The 19,714-nt window shown below is 37.3% G+C and overlaps 1 protein-coding gene across 1 annotated transcript; it reads left to right on the forward strand.

Moving 5' to 3' along the window:
* Window positions 1-491: 491 nt before the first annotated feature.
* LOC149012247 (uncharacterized) lies at window positions 492-16,649 on the forward strand. The gene is made up of 11 exons (XM_089158314.1): window positions 492-759; window positions 5,912-5,967; window positions 10,323-10,447; window positions 10,594-10,688; window positions 13,008-13,213; window positions 13,555-13,743; window positions 13,829-14,029; window positions 15,432-15,585; window positions 15,732-15,795; window positions 16,228-16,293; window positions 16,389-16,649. Exons 1-11 carry the CDS (start codon window positions 640-642, stop codon window positions 16,463-16,465), a joined length of 1,353 nt encoding a protein of 450 aa, XP_089014440.1. The 5' UTR covers window positions 492-639; the 3' UTR covers window positions 16,466-16,649.
* The last annotated feature ends 3,065 nt before the right edge of the window (window positions 16,650-19,714 follow it).

Below are 19,714 nucleotides of genomic sequence, written 5' to 3' on the forward strand. Positions count from 1 at the left end.
CTATTTAGGGGTATCCGAATCCGTCCAGATTGCTAATAGGATGCGGATATGGTATATCTCTTTCTTACCGATTATTATCCGTCCGATTAAATTATTTTTTACAATTTTTTTTACCTTTGATATGTGACTATTTTTCTAGATTTTCTACTAAAATAGCTACCAAAGTTACTAAATTCTTGAATTTCAAACCTAGGCTTCAAAAATAAAATAGTAGAGATATAAACTGGTAGTCGAAAATTTGTATTCAATACGTATTCATGTCCATTTAGAAAAATCTATTTAAAAAAATAATTATCCAATTATCATTCGAATCCAATTGAATTCGTCCGAACATTGATAAGATATTATCCGAATCTGTTCCAATATAATAGGATGTGGATATGTTATTACCACTATTCGATCCGAGTCTCTTTGCACCACTCCGTTGATATATATATATATATTGTAATAGCGTTTTGGATGGTTTGGTAATACATTTTGTACACAGAGGACTTTTAAGAAAATAAAGTCAATATTGGAACCATTAACCCCCACTGAACCTTTCACCCGAGCAGGTTTCTCTGGGCTCTTGGAGCAGTGGTTACTCATCTCCGCTTTGTGCAGAGGCTACCGTGTTCCCCAAATCATCCGCAACACAAGATGAGGAACGCCATGCTCAAGCGTCTCGTTCATGGTGCATTCAGTTCATCATCAAGGTTTAGATCGAGATCCGCCATTGCAACTGCAATTAATTCGCCAATCGCCGTTTCGTCCAGACAAGTGAGTTTTCGTCCTTCCCCACTACAATTTTGTTTCATTTTCTGTGTTTTATTGCTTTTTCTTGATTTCCATTGATCGTGTGATAGCTGATTCTGAGCAATTTGGTTTGTATTCTTCAAATATATATATTTATTGTTTAGCTCGCCGATTTGGGATATGCAATTATATCTTCTCTGTAATTTGATGTAAAAAATAAAAATAAAAATCTAATGGTGTATAGAGCTTGAGACCTAGGAGGTACGTGCAAGCCTGAAGCTTTTCGACTTTTGAGGTCTCAAAAATTATATCAGTAACTAATTTATTGATGCACCATTGGCATAACAGATTTTAGACGGATGGAGCAACAGGTTATTGATAATTATTGGTTAAGTTTATCTTGATGTATAGTAGTTCCGCTGTTGATCTTGATGTATAGTAGTTCCACTGTTGCCACTGTTGACTGACCACATCGAAACTGGGTTTCTGGTTCAAGTGCTTATGCTACGGTGGAACTTGATTTCTTTTTATCACCCGAATTTTCTCCAGGGCTAATTCTGCAGGAGAGGCGTGGAGAAAGAGAAAAAGGGTGGGGGTGGGGTGAAGAGGAGTGTTGCGCGGTTGCATTTGAGTTAAGAGTAGGTAGCTCATTTTCTTGCGAATCCCCCTTGAAGGGATTTTAGATTAGAGTGTTTGGCAGGCATGGAGGAGCTGCATGATTGGTGGAATTTTAATGATCGTGGTTTGGTCAGTTCTGTGCAGTGGTGTTGATGGCATTATTTTGGTTCGTTAAGACCATGATTGTATGCTAGTAATGGGGTTTATTTTATTAGTTCAAGTAAATGGAGGGAGTCCCTTGTATGAGTTGCATTTTTGACAGAGTTTCTTTTATACTTCTTTAATGATTGAAAAGGATCTACGGTGTCTATTCAACAGAACATCTTCATACCATTAAGACTTGCAAGTGCTGACTTCTAGTAGTGAGACTTGGTAGGAGATTTAGTTGTTCTTGCAATGGAGGTTTGCCAATATCAATCATCGGTATTGGAATTTTATTGGGAATTTAGCAGGTGATTAATTTATATTTGATTTATATACATAAGTGATTCCTTCTCTAAAATGACAGAAGAAAAGAAAGTCCAATCAACATGGATTGGCATATGTTTCTGCTTTCAAATACTTGTTGGTAAGTACCTCTCTCCCCAACCTCTGTAGATTATTAGTTTGTGATATTCAGCAAAGTTGCTCAGCTTCAGAAAATTCTTGACGTTTGAGAGATACCCACATGCTTTCCATCAAAAGCTATTTCATTCAGTTAAGAGTTCCTTTGGCAATGTACTATTCATTTCTCTGGGATTTTAAGACTTGAGGTAAGAATAAAAGGCAAGACTTATGAGGACAATGAGCATGTTTTGCATCAATTCTTTGATGTTGGTCATCTTCTGGAAGACTTGCCTCTTCAAAAATTTTCTGATGAACTGTTTGAAAGAAAAAGTAAAGAAAGGTTGAATAGAATTTTTCCATTACTCTCCAGAAGCCTAATATTTTGCAGCAAATGGAAGATATATAACTCTTTTAATTTGGCTGATTCTGAGAATCAGTAAGAAAAACTCAAATCATGATTTTAGATGTAGGTATTCAGGATAATGAGGCTCCTCTACAAGTTAAAGCTTTCACTTGGGTGATGGTGTTGGATAAGATACCTGATTACCGAATTATGTGCATATTTAGTGGATATGGATGGATGTCCTCTTGTCTGAAATCTGGCATTGAACTGGAATGGCAGAAAAGGACCAAATGACCAATATACGTCTCAGAAGATAAATCAGCAGTGCAAATCTTGAACCAAGCTGTTAAGGATTTTCTGATGGCTGTGATGATCCAATGGACCTATCGCTTTAAGATAGTGACTGAGGATGCTTTGAAGTTTGAGGTGATTAGGGAAAGTTTGACTTTTGGAGTCTGGTTCAATGATTCTAGGGTTTCAAGTTCAATGGGGGGTTTTAATGGGGTTGTGTGATACTGGTGATTCAACCAACTCACATGATATCATGACCCAGTTACACTTATGTATGTCTCTCATTCCATATGCACTCTTGTAATAAGTGAAGTAGAGAATCACAATAAACCCACATCTGTAACAGTATCTCATATCTCATATCTCATTATCATTACAACTATCCATAACTATATAACCATGAACAGTCACAACCCAATGCAATATGATCAATAAAACAATAGTGTTGATGCATGATGTGCAAAACACAATAAAACTTTATAGAACAATTATTCATCCAACTCACTTGTATGATGATCAAAGTATGTTAAAGAATCAAGCATCTGTTATGGCCTCACAAGCAAGTCTCTTTGGAACTAACAAGCCACAATGTACCAAAATACCCTCAAAACTTGAGGGGTAGGAGAAATAGGGCCTAAAATCCACCGCATAATAGATTGTTCAGGACAGTGTGGACCTATTGGTTGATTGGAAGATCAGTCTTAATCAACCAGTTGTCCTTTGCATGCAAAATGTGCACAGGAAACTACTGGTCTCCATTTGATTTGCTTACTTTCTCCTCCGCCCCCCCCCCCCCCCAAAAAAAAAAAAAAAAAAAAATTAAGGATGTGGTTGTTGACCTAATTGGGAGACTTATGGAAAGGTATTGAGAGTGTAGGAAAGACCTTCATATGGTATTTGACCTAGAAAAAGCTTATGATAGAGTTTCTAAAGCATTAATTTGGTAAGTACTAGAGAAAAGAAGTGTTGCAAGTAAATATGTAGACATGGTTAAGAATATGTAGATGGTTTTGTGACAAGTGTAAGAACAGTAGGGGGACAAAGTATTGAATTCCCAATTACAGTTGGGCTACATCAAGAATTAATTTTAAACCCATATTTATTTGCACTTGTAATAGATGAATTAACCAAAGACATTCAAGACGAGGTCCCTTGGTGTATGTTTTTTTGCTGATGATATTGTGTTGATAGATGACACTCGAGTGGGAATTAATACTAAGTTAGAATCATAGAGAGCAACTTTGGAATCAAGAGGCTTTAAATTAAGTAGAACGAAGAGAGAATATCTAGTTTGTAATTTTAGTCATGATCGGGCAAATGATGAGGTGGTGAAACTTGACGATAAGGAGATATTCTTTTAGGTACCTAGGTTCAATCATAAAAAAAAATAAGTGATATAGATGATGATGTTTCCCAAAGAATTAAAATAGGGTGGATGAAGTGGAGAAATGTGTTCGGGGTCTTGTGTGATCGACGTATTCCATTAAAGCTTAAAGGAAAATTCTATAAGACCATCATTTGACCAGCTATGATGTACAGTGTAGAGTGTTGGGCTATTAAAAAGAATCATATAAATAAGATAAGTGACAAAACTATAAAGGATAAGATAAGGAATGATCATATTAAAGTTGGTCTGGGAGTTGCTCCCATAAGTAATAAGCTTCGGGAAAGGCGTTTGAGGTTGCACAACCATGTCCAATAGAGACCTAAAAATGTCCCTGTACGGAGAAGTGATATAATTCATATTGAAGGAACTAGAAGAGCTAGGGGTAGACCTAAGATAACCGTAAGAGAAGTGGTGAGAAAGGATATGTATAGCTTAGGCCTTGTATCTAGCATGACCTCGAACATAAATGATTGGAAGGCAAGAATCCATGTAGCCGACCCCATTTAGTTGGGACAAGGCTTATTTTTGTTGTTGTTGTTTTAACCATTCCACTTATGAGGACTATTGTGGGTTCCATCTTCCATATCAGCCTAGATCGTTAACCTTATGGAACAAGCCAAAAAAAAAAAAGGAAAATAATGAAAATGCCAGAAAAGGGAGACTACAATTGTGGGGGAACAAATAAGGGATCTCTTTGATATCTACAGGTTCACAAGTATTGAAAATCAAGAAAGTCAGACCTAAACTTGATGAGGATATGGGTCTGTTGTCTTCTATATTCCAAGGACCAAAAAACTAGTAAAAGAGAGAGCTAGGTTACCAGTAGTTGTTCCTATGGTCACCTGGGCATTCTTAGGATCATTCTAGGATTACTTTAAATTTCCCGTCAACTTTATGGGTTGAAAACACAAGAAATTGTAGATTAAAATGGTTAGAAATTAACCATGATGAATTCCATCATTGATTCCTCATAGGAAAGAGATAAATCAGCTGTTAGAATGATGCAATGCGTCATATGTCAATTCTTACAAGCAAAACCTAGATTATTCATGGTTTATTCATAGGAAATTAATAAGAGAATCATAAATTTACTTAGACTGAAGATTGGGTAGCATTTTCACTTCACTAAGCACTCTCCAAAGCTTCTTCCCTTCTTGTTTTTCTCCAGCCATAGACTTATTTTCTGAGCCAACAGCAATCAAACAGAAGGGCTAAAGGATTTCCCAAGTCTATTTATATGCAAAGCGAATGGGTTTCAGAAACACCCAAGAACCTTGTTTTCTCTTGTCTCACAAGTCCCAAGTCCATAACGAGGTCAAAATGAATTTAAAGTCAGAAAGTTTTTTAGTCATTTTTGGACCATTTTACCCCCTACTGCTCGATGGGTTGATTGACTGTAACCTTAGAATGGGCCAGAAAGGCCCAGTAAGGGTACTGCCCAGGTGGAGTCTTTAGGCCAAACAGGTCTCATGGGTGGAAAATGTGATGGATCAGGGTCTAGAAGCAAACTTCCACAAAACAACAAAACAGAGTTTAAAACTTATTGGTCATCTTCACAGGATCAGCAACAAAGTTGTAGTCAACCTAGTTGCCTAAAGATCGCTGCTGGTTCCAACTACTGGTGGAGCATCTATAAGATCAGAAGTGTAGATTGAAATCTGGCCGGAGCACAGGTATTCAAATTTGCAGTCAATCAATTCTTAATCCTAGTAGGAACTAGAATTACATAAATAGAATTGGACCTAGAAATTGAAATAGAAAGAAACAATTAAACACTAGAAAACGGAAACAGCTATAATTTGGAATTTGATCTTACTCAACATACTGCAATAATTAGCACTATTTCATATTAAATCCTTCTCTGATCCTAATATATTCAGCAAGAAAAACAAAGTGCTTCTTATGTGTCTTCGTTGTATTTCGTGTAAGAGAATTAATAAATGCTTGAAAGTCATGACAACCTGACATCGTCTCCATTTTATGTTCTTTAGTATGCAGCTTCTGCATCATTGGCTCAGGAGGAGGCCGAGACAGTTGTATTTCCTAGGTAAGTACTTGTCTGATAGAAGCTCTTGATGCTTAAAAAATATATTCACATTTTAGATTCTCTTCTGTTTGTAATTTCTTTTTGTTTTCTTTGTTGAGCTGAATCTGCATAACTTTTGTGTAATTGATCTAACAGCAGACTATTGTATATCCTTGTCATGTGGTATGCTTTTGGAAACAACCTCTCTTGCAAGGCAAGGGGTAATATGTTTACTTCTTCCATTCCCTGCAATTTTGGGAGTCTCGTGCTTAGGGATGCTAATGTGGTTCTAGAGTTGTAGTAGACAAATTGAAGCCACTAAACCAGGATATGATATGAAAAGGTGGTTTGGATAGGTCATAACTGGTTATTGATCAATTTTAGGGTAGGGTAGGGTATGATGATGGTTTGTGCTAGATGACTGTAGGGTAGTCTATCACTGAGGTTTTCTTAAAGTTTCAATTGTGAACTGGTGCTGAAATTGATTGGCAGCAAAATTAGGACTGGGGTTTTGTGTTCTTGAAAGGTGATAATTGCAGGAATCTAGGTTTTATGATAGGAAACCAGGTATGGGTTGAGTGTCCCCGAAGGATGAATTGGGTGGAGTACTTGATCAGTTCGGTGTGGATTTCTGATTGCTAGAATGGTCTGAGCACAAAGTAGGTCTTTGTTCTAATAACTTGGAGTTGAGTTTGTTAGGGTTTTAGTGGAAAGGTGGGTGCAGGCTCTGGATATAGTTATCTGGGTAGGGTATTTGTTCCCGATATGGGCAGGCTTTGATGGTTGGATGGGTCTGTGAAGAATCTGGGAAAGTAGGATGATGTTGTGAGATGGTAGGAATGTAGGATATTATGGTTCTGATGCAGAATCATAGCCCAAATAGGCTTCTTTTATTAGTAAATAGCCTAGGATAGGGGTACCTAAACTATGTACAATATTGGGCTAGATACTTTATTTTCCGCCTTTTCTATATATTTAATTGAACCATGGTATTTCTACCCAAAAAAATGAACCATGGTCTAATCTGGTTCAGTACAGTTCAGTTTTATTTCTTTGGTCCAAGTTAAATTTGGAAGCTAAGTGATTATCTAGCATGTAATCAGAGCTCCCACTCCTCACTCCAAGTTGTGGTTCTGTTGATCTTTTTTTTTTTTGGGAGCAAGTTATACGGCACCCGCTATATTCGGGCAAAACTCTTGACCACCACTATTACCTCATAAATTACATGTCACCCACTGTCAAAATTACAAGTTACCCACAGTTACATATTTAGTTAAGTGGAGGTGTAAAATGACCAAAATACCCTTACTTGCATTCAACTCATTTAAAATTTGAAATATAAATGACCTAAATGCCCTTTGGGCAGTAAAATTACTTTAATGCCCCTGTGCCTTCACCTTGACTCATCTTCTTGACTCCCCTTCCCCTTCTCTGACTCCGACAACGGCTGCAGGATTTCCGAGCCCCGCTTCTCTGAGATCACCACCATATCAATTCTCCATCATAGCTATTCTCTCTTCCTCTGCTCCTCTTCTTCTATTCCTCTCTTCTTCAATCTTACTCTCAGTTCACAGAAAAATGATGAGAACAAGAATGCTGAAAAGGGAATGGCAGCATCAACTATATGGGCAACCCTGCAATATAATGGCTATGGCAACATTCCTCTCTTATTCAATCTCACTCTCGGTTCACAGAAAAATGATGAGAACAAGAATGCTGAAAAGGGATCCCCTCTTCTTCTTCTTCTGTGATCATGGCATCATCCCCGTCTCTACAAATCGGAAATTATAGAGAATTAAAGTCGTTGCTACAACTACCTTACTTGTGGGGGGAAACTTTTCTTGTCTCGTGTTTCCACATTCTAAAGCGCACTTGCTCGCTGTATGTGATTTGAATCCCCAAGCAGCAACTCTTTTGATCTTAAATCATCCAGACCCATTATTCTTCCATTTGTTGTCATCTCTGTTCTGGATTTAGTTTCTTGGATTAAATCGTGCTAATCTATTGCTCCAAAATTGCAGGTAATTTTATGTATGGCTTCCTTAGTTTCCTTGTAATGCCACTGAACTTGTTTTGTTTGGTTGGCACTAAACCCAACTCTACTTTTGATTATTGAAACCTCTCGATGGTGCTACATTTGTGACCTCAGGGGAGCTGGTTTCTTCCCGCCGTCGGGGCAGCAGTGGAGGCTGCAAGGATAATTGTAGAGGTGGCAGCGGCAGCGGTGAAGGTGAAGATGGAGGAGGGGGGCGGCTAATTTCGTGGGCTCACTCTCTTCCCTCTCTTGTGGTTCACGTCTCTCTCTAAGTGCAAGCTCACCTCCAGTCGGGGGGGGGAAGGGAGATGGTTTCCGGCGGTGGTGGTCCGGTTAGGTATGGGTAGAAGTTGGCTTCACCCACCTAAGGGTTGGACGTGAGAGAATTAAAATGAGGGTAGATTGGTCATTTTAAATGAGTTGAATGCAAGTAAGGGTATTTTGGTTATTTTACACCTTCACTTAACTGAATATGTTAATTTTGACTGTGGGTGCCGTGTAATTTATGGGCAATAGTGGGTGGTCAAGAGTTTTGCCCCAAATATAGTGGGTGCCGTGTAATTTTGCTTTTTTATTTTTGTTTATTTATTATTATTATTTTTTTGGGGGGTGGGGGGTGGGGAGAGTTTCATGCATGGGAGGGTCCTATCCTGCTTTGAGTTAGCTAAAAGTTTTGAGGTAGTTATTAACTAAGAGTTAAGCTATAGCTTAAGCAAGTTAGTATTTTATTCCTAATAGGAATTGGTCTTGTAGTACATAAAGTTAGAAGCCGCATGGGCAAACTACTGCTGCATCCTCTTCCATCGTGAGACCTTGTCTAGTAAGATCTAGGCTGAAGTTTGGTGTGTAATGTCTAGGTTGCATGCTCCCTGTTGAGTAAGATCCAAGTCAGCGTTTGGAGCTTGGTGAGTCATATCCAAGTTCCTGAACCTAGAAACCCAATCATGCACACCCCCAATTCTGCGGTAGGAAAGTTAGAAATCCTAAGGCCCCAATTTCCCCCTTGAACACAGAAAACCCTAAAACAGAGCTGGTTCTAATTTAAGATCCTGTGGTTGGCACTCAATCCTATTCAGGCTACATCAGGTTTTGGGTGGTTTAGATGATTAGGAGAAAGTGTGTTAGGGTTGGGACGGACAAACTCATTATTGTTTCAGGTTCTCTTTGGCCTGCTGTTTTTTTTGGGTGAATGGATTTTTTTTCTAGGGTGAATCTCTTTTGCCTTCTTGTTTGGTAGGGAACTTGAATAAAGATTGAATTATGATTTTGAACTTGAAGGAGCTCTTCAAATAATTGAGATAAAGCTTCAAAGATCAACCTGGGCTTTACACACGAGGTTCAACTAGAGCAGACAACCAATCCCACTGACGAAACCCCCACACTTTCAAGTGTAAGGTGTCGATCGGGCCAAACAGTGATTCCACCAATCTTGATCAAACACGATATAAACTCCAAAGAGGATAACAAAGTTGCAGGGCAACTTGCAGAGAGAAATTTTCAAATTCTGATGTGAGAATGACCCCTTTTTGAAATCCTTTATTTATAATTTGGCTGAAGACCAAAGCCCTATGCATCCTAGGAATAGGAGTTCTGGGGTGTCTAAAAGCGAACACCCCTAAAATTTTTGGACGAGTGTGGTGACTGGAAGGCCTGCTAAAAAGTAAAAAGGAAGGTGGCGGAGAGTTGAAAAGATAAAGCTGACAGGAGAGAGGTGACGATGACTTGGTGTTACGGTTAGGAAATTGTCCCAAGTGTAGTCCTCCCTCTCATACCATGAAGAACAAGAGAGAATGACAGTGAGTTGGGGAAATATGACTTGTGTCTATTGAGAACACTTAATAAGGGAAAGAAATTACAGGTAGGTCCTATAACCGAATGGAATTGCAAATATACCCAAAAAGCTGAAAGCTTGCATTAAAACAGGTACTGGTCATGAAATTGTTTGGTACTATTTGATAGGTTGAAGTATACAAAGAGGGAACTACAAATATATGCAAAAAACTCAAAGTTCCCATTACAAAAGGTACCTTTCATGGAATTGTTGGTCACTATCTACTGGGTTGAAGCATTAAAAAAAAAAAGGTTAAAAGAAAATCCTTTGAATTTACAAATTGAACTACTGTAAATCATATTTGTTTTCGCCAAGAAATAGAAGAAACCATGCTTAAACTTTTTTTTTTTTTTTTTGGTTGGGGGGGGGGGGGGGGTATCTTCTTAGTTTCATACTTGGTGGTATCACAAAGAAATCAGTGCATTGATATAGATTGCATTATTCGGCATTCATCATATATTTTTGGGAGTTGGTTATGTGATTTTGTTAGCCATACTTTTCATTGTGCAGGGAAGGCCCTGGTGTCTCCTATGGTCTTAATTGGGCTCTTTCTGGGAGAGGTGTAGTTGTAAAGGATAAAGCTTTTCACAATTTGAAGCCTTCTGAGTTGCAACAGAAAGGTGCAACCACTTCAGGTAACAACTATGGTTTTTTACTACATTATTTCATTTTTATTGTGTTCTGTTCTATTATTTGTCATTTATCTTGTAAAAGTTATTTCCTTCATAACCAATAATATGATCATGAAAATTTCCCCTTTTCTTATTTGGGATATTTGTAGAGAGTTTGTCTAGTGTCCCTGTTCATATAAGAGGTAATGCAGTTGGAGGGGCTTCAGAAATTTCCAAGGCGCAATTCAGTAAACTCTTGAAGCAGGCAAGTCCAAGATCAAAGCAGGGATATTATCCTTTTTATTGGTTCTCTTTACCATCTCGGTCAGCTTGAACATTATTTTTACTTTCATCTTCTCTTTTTCTTTTAAAAATATAAATCTTCACATTAAAACTGAATAACATTGACAATATTAGTCCACTTGTTGCTATGTCAGAAGTGTTTCTTTATAAATTTTCTAGGGATGCGTTCTTCCTTTGAGATCTGCAGCATTAACATACACTATAGCCTCTCTTTTGAGGCATTCTTTTGTGTACTAGATCTTTCTTTCCAATGTGTTGTATTGGTTTATCAAGAAAAATAAATAGCAGTGTCACTCAAGATGATTTCCTGCATCAGGGCTGGTTCTGTCAGGAAACCGTTAAAGTCCTATACCATGAGTTAGATATATTGAGTAGAAATATTAAAAAATATTGGGATAGTTGATCTTAGGCTATAAATATAAATCTTGTATGTTTGACACTAAAAATGATCTTGACAACTGATGAAGATGCAAACAAATGTCTTAGCGAAAATTGGTGATATTTTTTATGCCATGGAAGTTATTAAAATTTAGAACATCAATCATACATTGAATCATCAGTACATAAGCATTCATAAGAGAAAAGCAATATTTTTTGGATGCTCAATTTCCAGCACTAGTAGAATAGCATTTGTGGTGGTCCAGCAGGTCATAGTGTAAAAAATGGTTGAGGTCCAATGTCCAAATGTGGGAGAATAAGTGATATATGTGCCCAAACTCAAACAATTTGGGTTTCCAAACTGTAACCTTTCTTTTGGTCTACTGTAGCCCTTTAAAACTGACTTGACAAAAGGTCTTGCTTGTAGATCAGCTCAACCACCGGGAGAGAATGCTCATAGAGCAGCTTGACCACAGGAGGATAGTAGTTGTAAGTCAACCAGCTGTTGTCTATAGTCGGCCTTTGCTTGTTGCAAGAGTTCGCTAGCTTGCCTTTTACAGGCTTAATCAAACTACTAGGATTGCTACTGTACTTCCATGGACTGTTTGGCACACTGCTTTTGCACAAGAACAAGACCACCTTATTGTTCCCTAATGCTTGCTAGGTTTATAGTTAGGGCAGGTTTTAGTATTGATTTAGGTTGGACTTGAGTTTTTTAGTTTAATTCTGTCGTTCAGTAGACGTGTGGATATTATTAATTTATTGGTGAGTCCCATATCTACAGTAAAAGTTTTATTAATTTTGATTGTTTATTTTGAGTAGGAAAAGTGTCTTTTGTGGATTCTATTTCTGTTTTTGGGTTTCTCTTTATATGTCTATTAATAATTTCTCTATACATGGAACCACCCTCCATTCAGGGAAATAGAGTGGATGGAATATGGTTTGATTTCATTTTTTCTATTTATGGCTGAAGAGTTACCTGTGACCCTCATGTTACCTCTCTCTCTTTTTATATCTTTTTTGCCCATCAGCCCCGTGGTTATCTACATCTCTACGTATTTCTTTCTTGTCCCTCACTCTCTGCATCCCCACAGTAGGAAGGCATATCTCTTCTGTAAATTTGTTCTGTTTGGGGATTGTATTTTTTGGGAAGTTTTTCTTTCTTTTCATTCAGTTGCAACTTCTTTCCTACTTGCTCTCTCACATGGTTGCTGTCTCTTCTGTCCTGGACAGCTAGCAAGAGATTCTCACTTTGTCTCTTTTTTCCCCCTATCTTATAATTTTGTGTACATATTTTAACTACCAACTATCCTCTTTTCTCTCCACTTTGCCACCTCATCGACTTCTATATTTTATATGTTATTCCTGAAATCAATTATTCAGGTATGATATTCAATCTTTCTAAATCAGATCATTAGATCTGAGATCAGATCTGATCCAAATCTAGCCTTCAGATGAGAATCTCTTTTTCTAATCCATAGTGCGCCCATCACTTGCACATCCAGGTTGACCTGTGTCAGTCCCTATATAAGAATGTTCTGCTCTCTGACTTCTGTAGTTAATACCTTCGAATTTTGAGCTATTGCATTTAGTACAACCTTATAGCTCATGTTTCTTAATTGGATGGCAGTTTGTGATATTGTCCCCCCCCCCCCCCCCCCCCCAAAAAAAAAAAAAAAAAAAAAAAAAGAAGAAAAATATTATGGGCTGCTGAATATTCAAGTCAAAATGACTTGTGCATTTGCTTTTTCAATGGTTTGGTTAGTCTGATTCAAATTTGGTGTAATCTAGATCCTTGATAGCTACAATGTGCTGAGCATTTTGACTCAATTGTTGAGAAAGATTACTGTGTATGTACATCACTGTGGTGTCTCACATTTTTTTGCTTCTTAACTCCTTTTAGGTTACAACCCACATTTCTTCCAACTCAGATATCTTTGTTCAAGATGGAGCTGTTGGGTCCTCATCAAAATATGATGCAAAAGTCCGTGTTATAAGTGATAGTCCATCTGCTGCATTATCACTTTCCAGTGTCCTATATAGGACTCCCAGTCGTGCAATTTCCCATGATTCTTGCCCTCTGACTGTTTACGTTGCTACATCATTAAGGTAACAATAAGTTCTTTCTCGGTGTGCTCTAGTTTTGATGGTTGCTGCAACTTAAATCACATGCGTTTTCATTACCTTTTGTGTTTTAGAACATATTGAATGTGGTTATTCTTGGGTACACACGGAATTCTTGCAGAAAATGTTTTGTATCACATCTTTCAAAGAAAAAGGAGTTCTGGGTTTGATTCTTTTGGCTAATTTTAGTTGCCCTCTTCTAATTTGATTCTAGACTTTCCTTCATCAATTTATATGGCCCTCTCTTTTGCAAAATTTGTTTATGTCAAATTTTTAATGGTGCCATATCGCAAGATAAATGTTATGTATTTTTACTGTCAATGCAGTCCAACTGCTGCCGATAGTATTGGTCTTGGGTCTCAGGCAAATGGTGGATTTATAGCTGCTGATATAGAACGCTCCTCACTCATTCTTTGTGGTAAAGCCTTTTCTGATATTAAGGGTACCAAAGATGCACTTGCTGCATTGGCTGGACCTGTTATATCTGCAAGAGGAGGCCTGCCTTTATCTGCTGGGTAAAGAACTATGTATTTGTTTTCATTCTTGATTAGACATGTCAAAAAAAAGGGGGAACTTACTTCCTTTCGTAGCATCTTTCAGGCTGTTGGTGTCTGGGGAGTCTGTGATTCTTCTTTTTGCTCCAGTGGATACTCTTCAGGGCTGCTCGGATCTGCTGGTTTCTGCAGATGCAGGTGTTATTCTATCCTCGCAAGGTGTTGCACCACTCTTTCAAACTGGAGACTCAGGATCCCCCAATCTATTCAAGTTGCCAACTGCTGTGGTACTTGCATCTGTTGATAGGTAAACACGAAATCATGTATACTATACTATAAATTGATTTGATAAAATGTTAGGCACTTAGATGTGGTGACCTTCTCCCTACCACTTTTTGGTGTTCCATCCATTAGTTTCTCGTAATCTGTGTTTATGCTTGTGGACACCAAGCAATTGTCATTCATCTCTTTGATGAGTCTGCCCAGAAAGGTTGCTTGCTGAATACAATCCTGGAAGTATCCAACCATGTTGCTTTCTTTGAGGAGTTAATGGAGTAAGATAGGGGACTGGGGCTGTTTTGTGTTCGACATATTATTATTCACTACTCAGAAGGTAGTTGTTGGTAGATATGGTTGGAGCTGGTGTAACATTTTGTCTGTGGCTCATTGATTGGTTGCTTTTGTTTGATTCCCCGGCTGATTCTATTTAGAGTTTTGTGAGGCTTTGATTTGTTAACTGTAAGTCATTATCTCGGTCTCAAGTGAGACTTTAGGAAAAGGACTCCAGACCAAGTTTATCTGAAGTATGGTTAGGCTGGTCTTTCCCCTACCACCTGAAGCAGCAAATGAAGTTTGGGTTGTCAATGGGATACTTAACAGGTGTTACAGACAATAATGAGCAACTACTGTTACCAAAATCCCACTGAATGTCATTTAGCTTCTGTTGTCTTTAATGTGAATTATTTTAGCCCCATCTTTTTATTGGGTAGCATGGGGAAGTTTAAACCAGATTTTGGGAGATGGTGCTGGTCTAGCATTTGCTGGCATATGGTGGAGTTTAGTGTCTGGGCCTATCATGGACTTGATGAGCCAATTCCAATTTATTTATTATAGATAAACAAACTAGGAATTGTCAAAACATTTTTGTTAGATGACTATAATTTTTTTTAAGTTGATTGAGTTTGGTACTATAAAAATTGGGAAAGGACATCTAATGTCACTCACATACACACATGCTCAAAATTCTACACATTCCAATGAACATGATGTGGTAATGGAAGCTTCATCTTTTACTTTCCATATCAAACTAAGCATAGTAAAATTTGATGGCTCTTATTCCGGCTGAAAATATCTAGAAATGGGCTTCAAGCTACCTTAGTGGTAAGATAGTCAGAATATGGGAAGTGAAACCAATGTTTTTTGTGATGTATGGCAAGACTCTGTAAGTATGCCTTCTCATTAAAATACTTTTTGGCTATCTGCATATAGTTGGCGAAAGGTCACTTGAGCTAAATATTTTGTATTAAGTTTGCTACATTTATTTTTGGTATTAACATTCTTTTCTTTTTTTTTCCTACCTTTCTGAACCTTGTTTCATTCAACAAGAATCTTAGATTCCATTTCTTACTGCATCCTGTTGATTCTTAGTAAAATAATACATCCAAGTTTCCAGTCTTTGTTAATTTTTAATTAGTTTGGTGTTGATGCAGCTCTGGCACCATTCCTTCTTTGTCGAAGCTGTCTCCTGGTCAGGCAGCTTATCACTTCCTTGCTGGCTATCATGATGGGAACTTTGTACCTGTATATAGCAAGGGTCTTTCAGCTATTGATCCTCTGGAACTGGCAAAGGCCCTCCTATCAAAGGTCTGCAAAACCCCACTTCCCACCTATTCACCCAGGGGGGACCCTACTTGTTTGTGCTTTTATCTACATTGGCATGCGATATTTTTCGTGGTTTAATTGATCTTGCTAGTGATAAAGTACTTGTGTTTTGCATTTGATTGTTACAGATGAATGAGAACCAGCTTCCATCTTTCCTAATTAACCTCAGTCAAGGAGAAAAGAAAGTGACTGGTAAGCTAGATCGGTATATTCGTAGGAATTTGCAATTTCACATGACCATATTAGGGAGAACTTTGATGTCTCATTATGGTAAAAATATTTCTACCTTAAGAGTTCTTTTGATTGTTCTTGTCAACCGAATCAATTATGCATTGATCTTCTGGAATATTGGGTGATTAGGAGTTTTTGTCAGCCTATTATTTGTCCTTGAACCTTTTATAAGGATCAAATCCAGTGGGTCAGTGATTTGTTGACACAAGATAATAACTATTCTTGGAGAGCTATAATATATTTTTTGTTTATTTATTTATTTATTATTTATTATTTTTCAAATTCTACATTTGGTTACTTCCAAACAATACTTAAATGTACTTGTGTATTCTACCATTTATTTCTTATTCACTCTTCTTGAATCGACATTGAAACTCCTTTATGTTGCTGTAGGCAAAGAGCTGATTAAACTAGCAGAATCCACAGTGTCTAAGAATATATCCCCTTTTGAACCTAAAGGTATCTTCATCAATCAGCATTCCCTTTTCTTTCTTTTTTTTCTGGTCAACAGGGATAACTGTAGTTTAACCAACTTCCTTTTATAATTTTCACAGCTGGGGAACTCCAATCAAAGTACAAGAGCTTTATTTCTGGTAAGTACCAAGAGCTTCCGGAGGAGTTCTTGTTCTGAAACCATTCAACACTGTAACTTATTGTTTCTTGAAGATAAAAATGTCAACACATTTTCTTTAAATTTTAGATTGACGTGCACTTGTGAGAATTTTCTAGTCTCACCTTGTTTATTGGGGAAAATTTAAATCAAGCACCACAAGTAAAAGTCGAATAAAGATGACAGCTTTATTTCCCACAGCAAATGCGCAGTATCCTTGACATTTCTTGACAGTTTTTCCTTTTTTTTTTTTTTTTTTTTTTTTTTGGGGGGGGGGGGTTCCAACGTATTAGTGCTCAAAAGTGCAAGAAGGGGGGGGGGGGGTAATACTGATTTATATAAATAATTTAATTTCAATAAATTAGGGCCAAAACTAATGGATTTCATCATACTATTGGCTCTCTTTATTAATTTTAATGATACCATGATGTCATTGTTGTCATGTATTTTTTTGTTTATGGCGTATTAAAAATAAATCATTAATAAATATAATTTTTATAAATCATGAAGACTGTTTGGTAACCATTTCACATGATAGAATATTTCTACCAAAATAAAAAGAGTTAATTGCATTGGCACCCTAAAATGGAGGTCTTAAAGCACTAATACTCCCATTTTATGTTTAAAAAGTACATAGACCCCAAAATTAGATTTTCATTGGATATATTTGTCAAATTTATCATTGAAAACAATTAAATTACAATTTATTTTCAAAAATAACCCTATAATAATCAGAGTTTGAAAAATTTTCAGTGATAAACTGTATAAACATATCCAATGAAAATTCAATTTTGGGGTCTCTGTGTTTTTTAAACATAAAGTGGGGTGTTAGGGCTTTAAGGCCTCAATGTATGTTTGGGTGCCAGTGCAATTTGCTAAAAAAAAAAAAAAAAGATATGATAGATATTGAATGTGGAGTCATTTGGTAATTGTGCATGTGCAATTGTGTAAGTTATTTTAATTGGTGGAGGAAGTACTTTTTGTATGAGGGTGCTTTGTTATATATAGGGGATGGGGATATAGATATTATATATGTCGTTTGCAAGAGTTGAATCTAGGGCTTCTTTACTAAGAGGTGGGTAGTCTTACTAACCGAGTAATCCTGCGTTGGCTGTGAAGAGATCTTTTTACAACCATATGCACAGACAGCACAGTGTTGAGGGGTGTGTAGTCGATTCCAACTCTATAGGTTGCGATAAGAATGTGTAGGGCATGTTTATATGCACCTAGTTGTCTATGAGATGGGAATGGGAAGGATATCAAGGTTAGGAATTTTGCTCCATTGAACATGAGCAGAAGGGTGGTGGTGCTGAGCTAAAGGAGGGTGAGATTTCAGATTCGGGGCGCCAGTGGGTGGTGATTTTGGCCTAGTTGTACCACACTAGGGCATGCTAGCATGAGGAACTCTTTGGGGTTTTTTTTTTGGATTGCTCAAAGAAAACTAGTACAAGACATAAGTTACTACAGAATGGAAACCAAACCGGAAGCCCCTGATGCTCCTAACTCTACAAGAAATTCAAGGTGTTTTTACCTTCAAATCTACTAATTACAGTGCCAAAAAAAAACAAAATAAAATAAAAAATAATAAATTCAAAAAAAAAAAAAAAAAAGGTGGTGACTCAAAATCTACAATTAAGCTCAACCTGTTGTTTACCAAAAAATAAAAAGAAAGGTCCAACCTGTTGATCTATACAACAACTTTCAAAAAATGACCCAACGTCCACCATTGCAATCACCAGTGTAGTTGTATTAGTAAATGTCAAATGGGCCACGGGAGGATAGATCTGTTAACTGTCGCAGCCAAAGAGAGGAAGCTGCCAAGGGTACATTGTGGGAAATTGGTTTGTTCTTGTATGTTATATCTAATATCTCTATTCTATAATAGATGGGGAAAAAATCCTTACCTGAATTTGTTTTTTGCAATATAGAAATATCTGCAGCGGAAGTAGTTTGGATCTATGTCCTCGTTCCTCCACGAACTCGTCACCGGTTTAATTCCACAATCACACGAAAATGGAATGTATTCCCCAACCCAAATACCATATAGATGGAAGAAAGTAGAGACCAAGATTCACGAAAAACTTCTCCTATCTGCGTTTCTTGGAAAGAGAGAGAGAGAGAGAGAGAGAGAGAGAGAGAGAGAGAGAGAGAGAGAGAGAGAGAGAGAGAGAGAGAGAGAGAGAGAGCCACATTTTTGGAAAAAAAAATCTCACGTATGCCATACTGCAAAAATCACTCTTAAGTTATATGGTGGTTACCAAAATATATAACCCTATATTTTGTAACTACCCAAAAGTAAGTTTTCAATTTTGCCCTTGGGCATATTATTATTAATAATTAATAAATGCCAACATCTTCCATTTGCACAAGGGCAAGTGTTAATTTCTCTATCACAAAGTGTCCCAGACACACATGTATATCATATATATATATATATATATATTTTGATCTCTCGTCTATGTATCCCAGATACATAGACCACTTGTGTCCCAGACACCAACATTCACAAGTCATACTAGCAAATGGGTTGTGCGACCAGTGATATACCTATGAGCTCCAAACTAAAAACCTTCCCAAAAGGCCACAATGGCACATCATTTAAAGAAACACATCAAATAAGCATTAGTATACTACAGTGTTATAGGTTTATTCAAACTCATCAAACAAAAAGTATCTCGATCCCTCTGAGAGATCACCTTCTTGTCCTTAAAATGTTCACTACTATAACACATACAGTTGGTGTCAGCAAACACTTTTAGGGTGCTGTTGAATCAAACATTTCCTTTCGCCCCAAATCATCACTACAATTGGGATTGACTCCTTTCTTGGTAATGACCCTTTAGGTCAAATCAATCATATCCATAAATAACACCCCAAAGTAGATACATCAACCCTTCGTTTCATAATGTCGTCGAAAGTCACTAAGACACTAATAAACCATAAGGTCCAGGACTCACACAATGAAAGGAACAGGGATCCATCCTCTCATTTTCAATGATCGCTAAGCACTCATAGTATGATATACGTGCTAGGTGGAGCATTCTATACACAATAGAACGTATGTCTCTCCCAACACCATACAAGTCTTAGTTTAGTCGCAACCTCTTGCACCTAACCCGAGTTTTTTATTGTCACTACACTAGCGCCATATAAAGTACTTGCACTTGGCTTCTATAAGCAACATGAATAGTGAGAACATTCATGTCGATTCTCTTCACAATAGACAAACTCATCTTGATTTCAAATCAAGGTGGCATCATGATTATGAAT

This window comes from Hakea prostrata, chromosome 6 (assembly GCF_041222555.1).
Source record: "Hakea prostrata isolate BN-2017 chromosome 6, UWA_Hpros_2, whole genome shotgun sequence".
NCBI lineage: Eukaryota > Viridiplantae > Streptophyta > Magnoliopsida > Proteales > Proteaceae > Hakea > Hakea prostrata.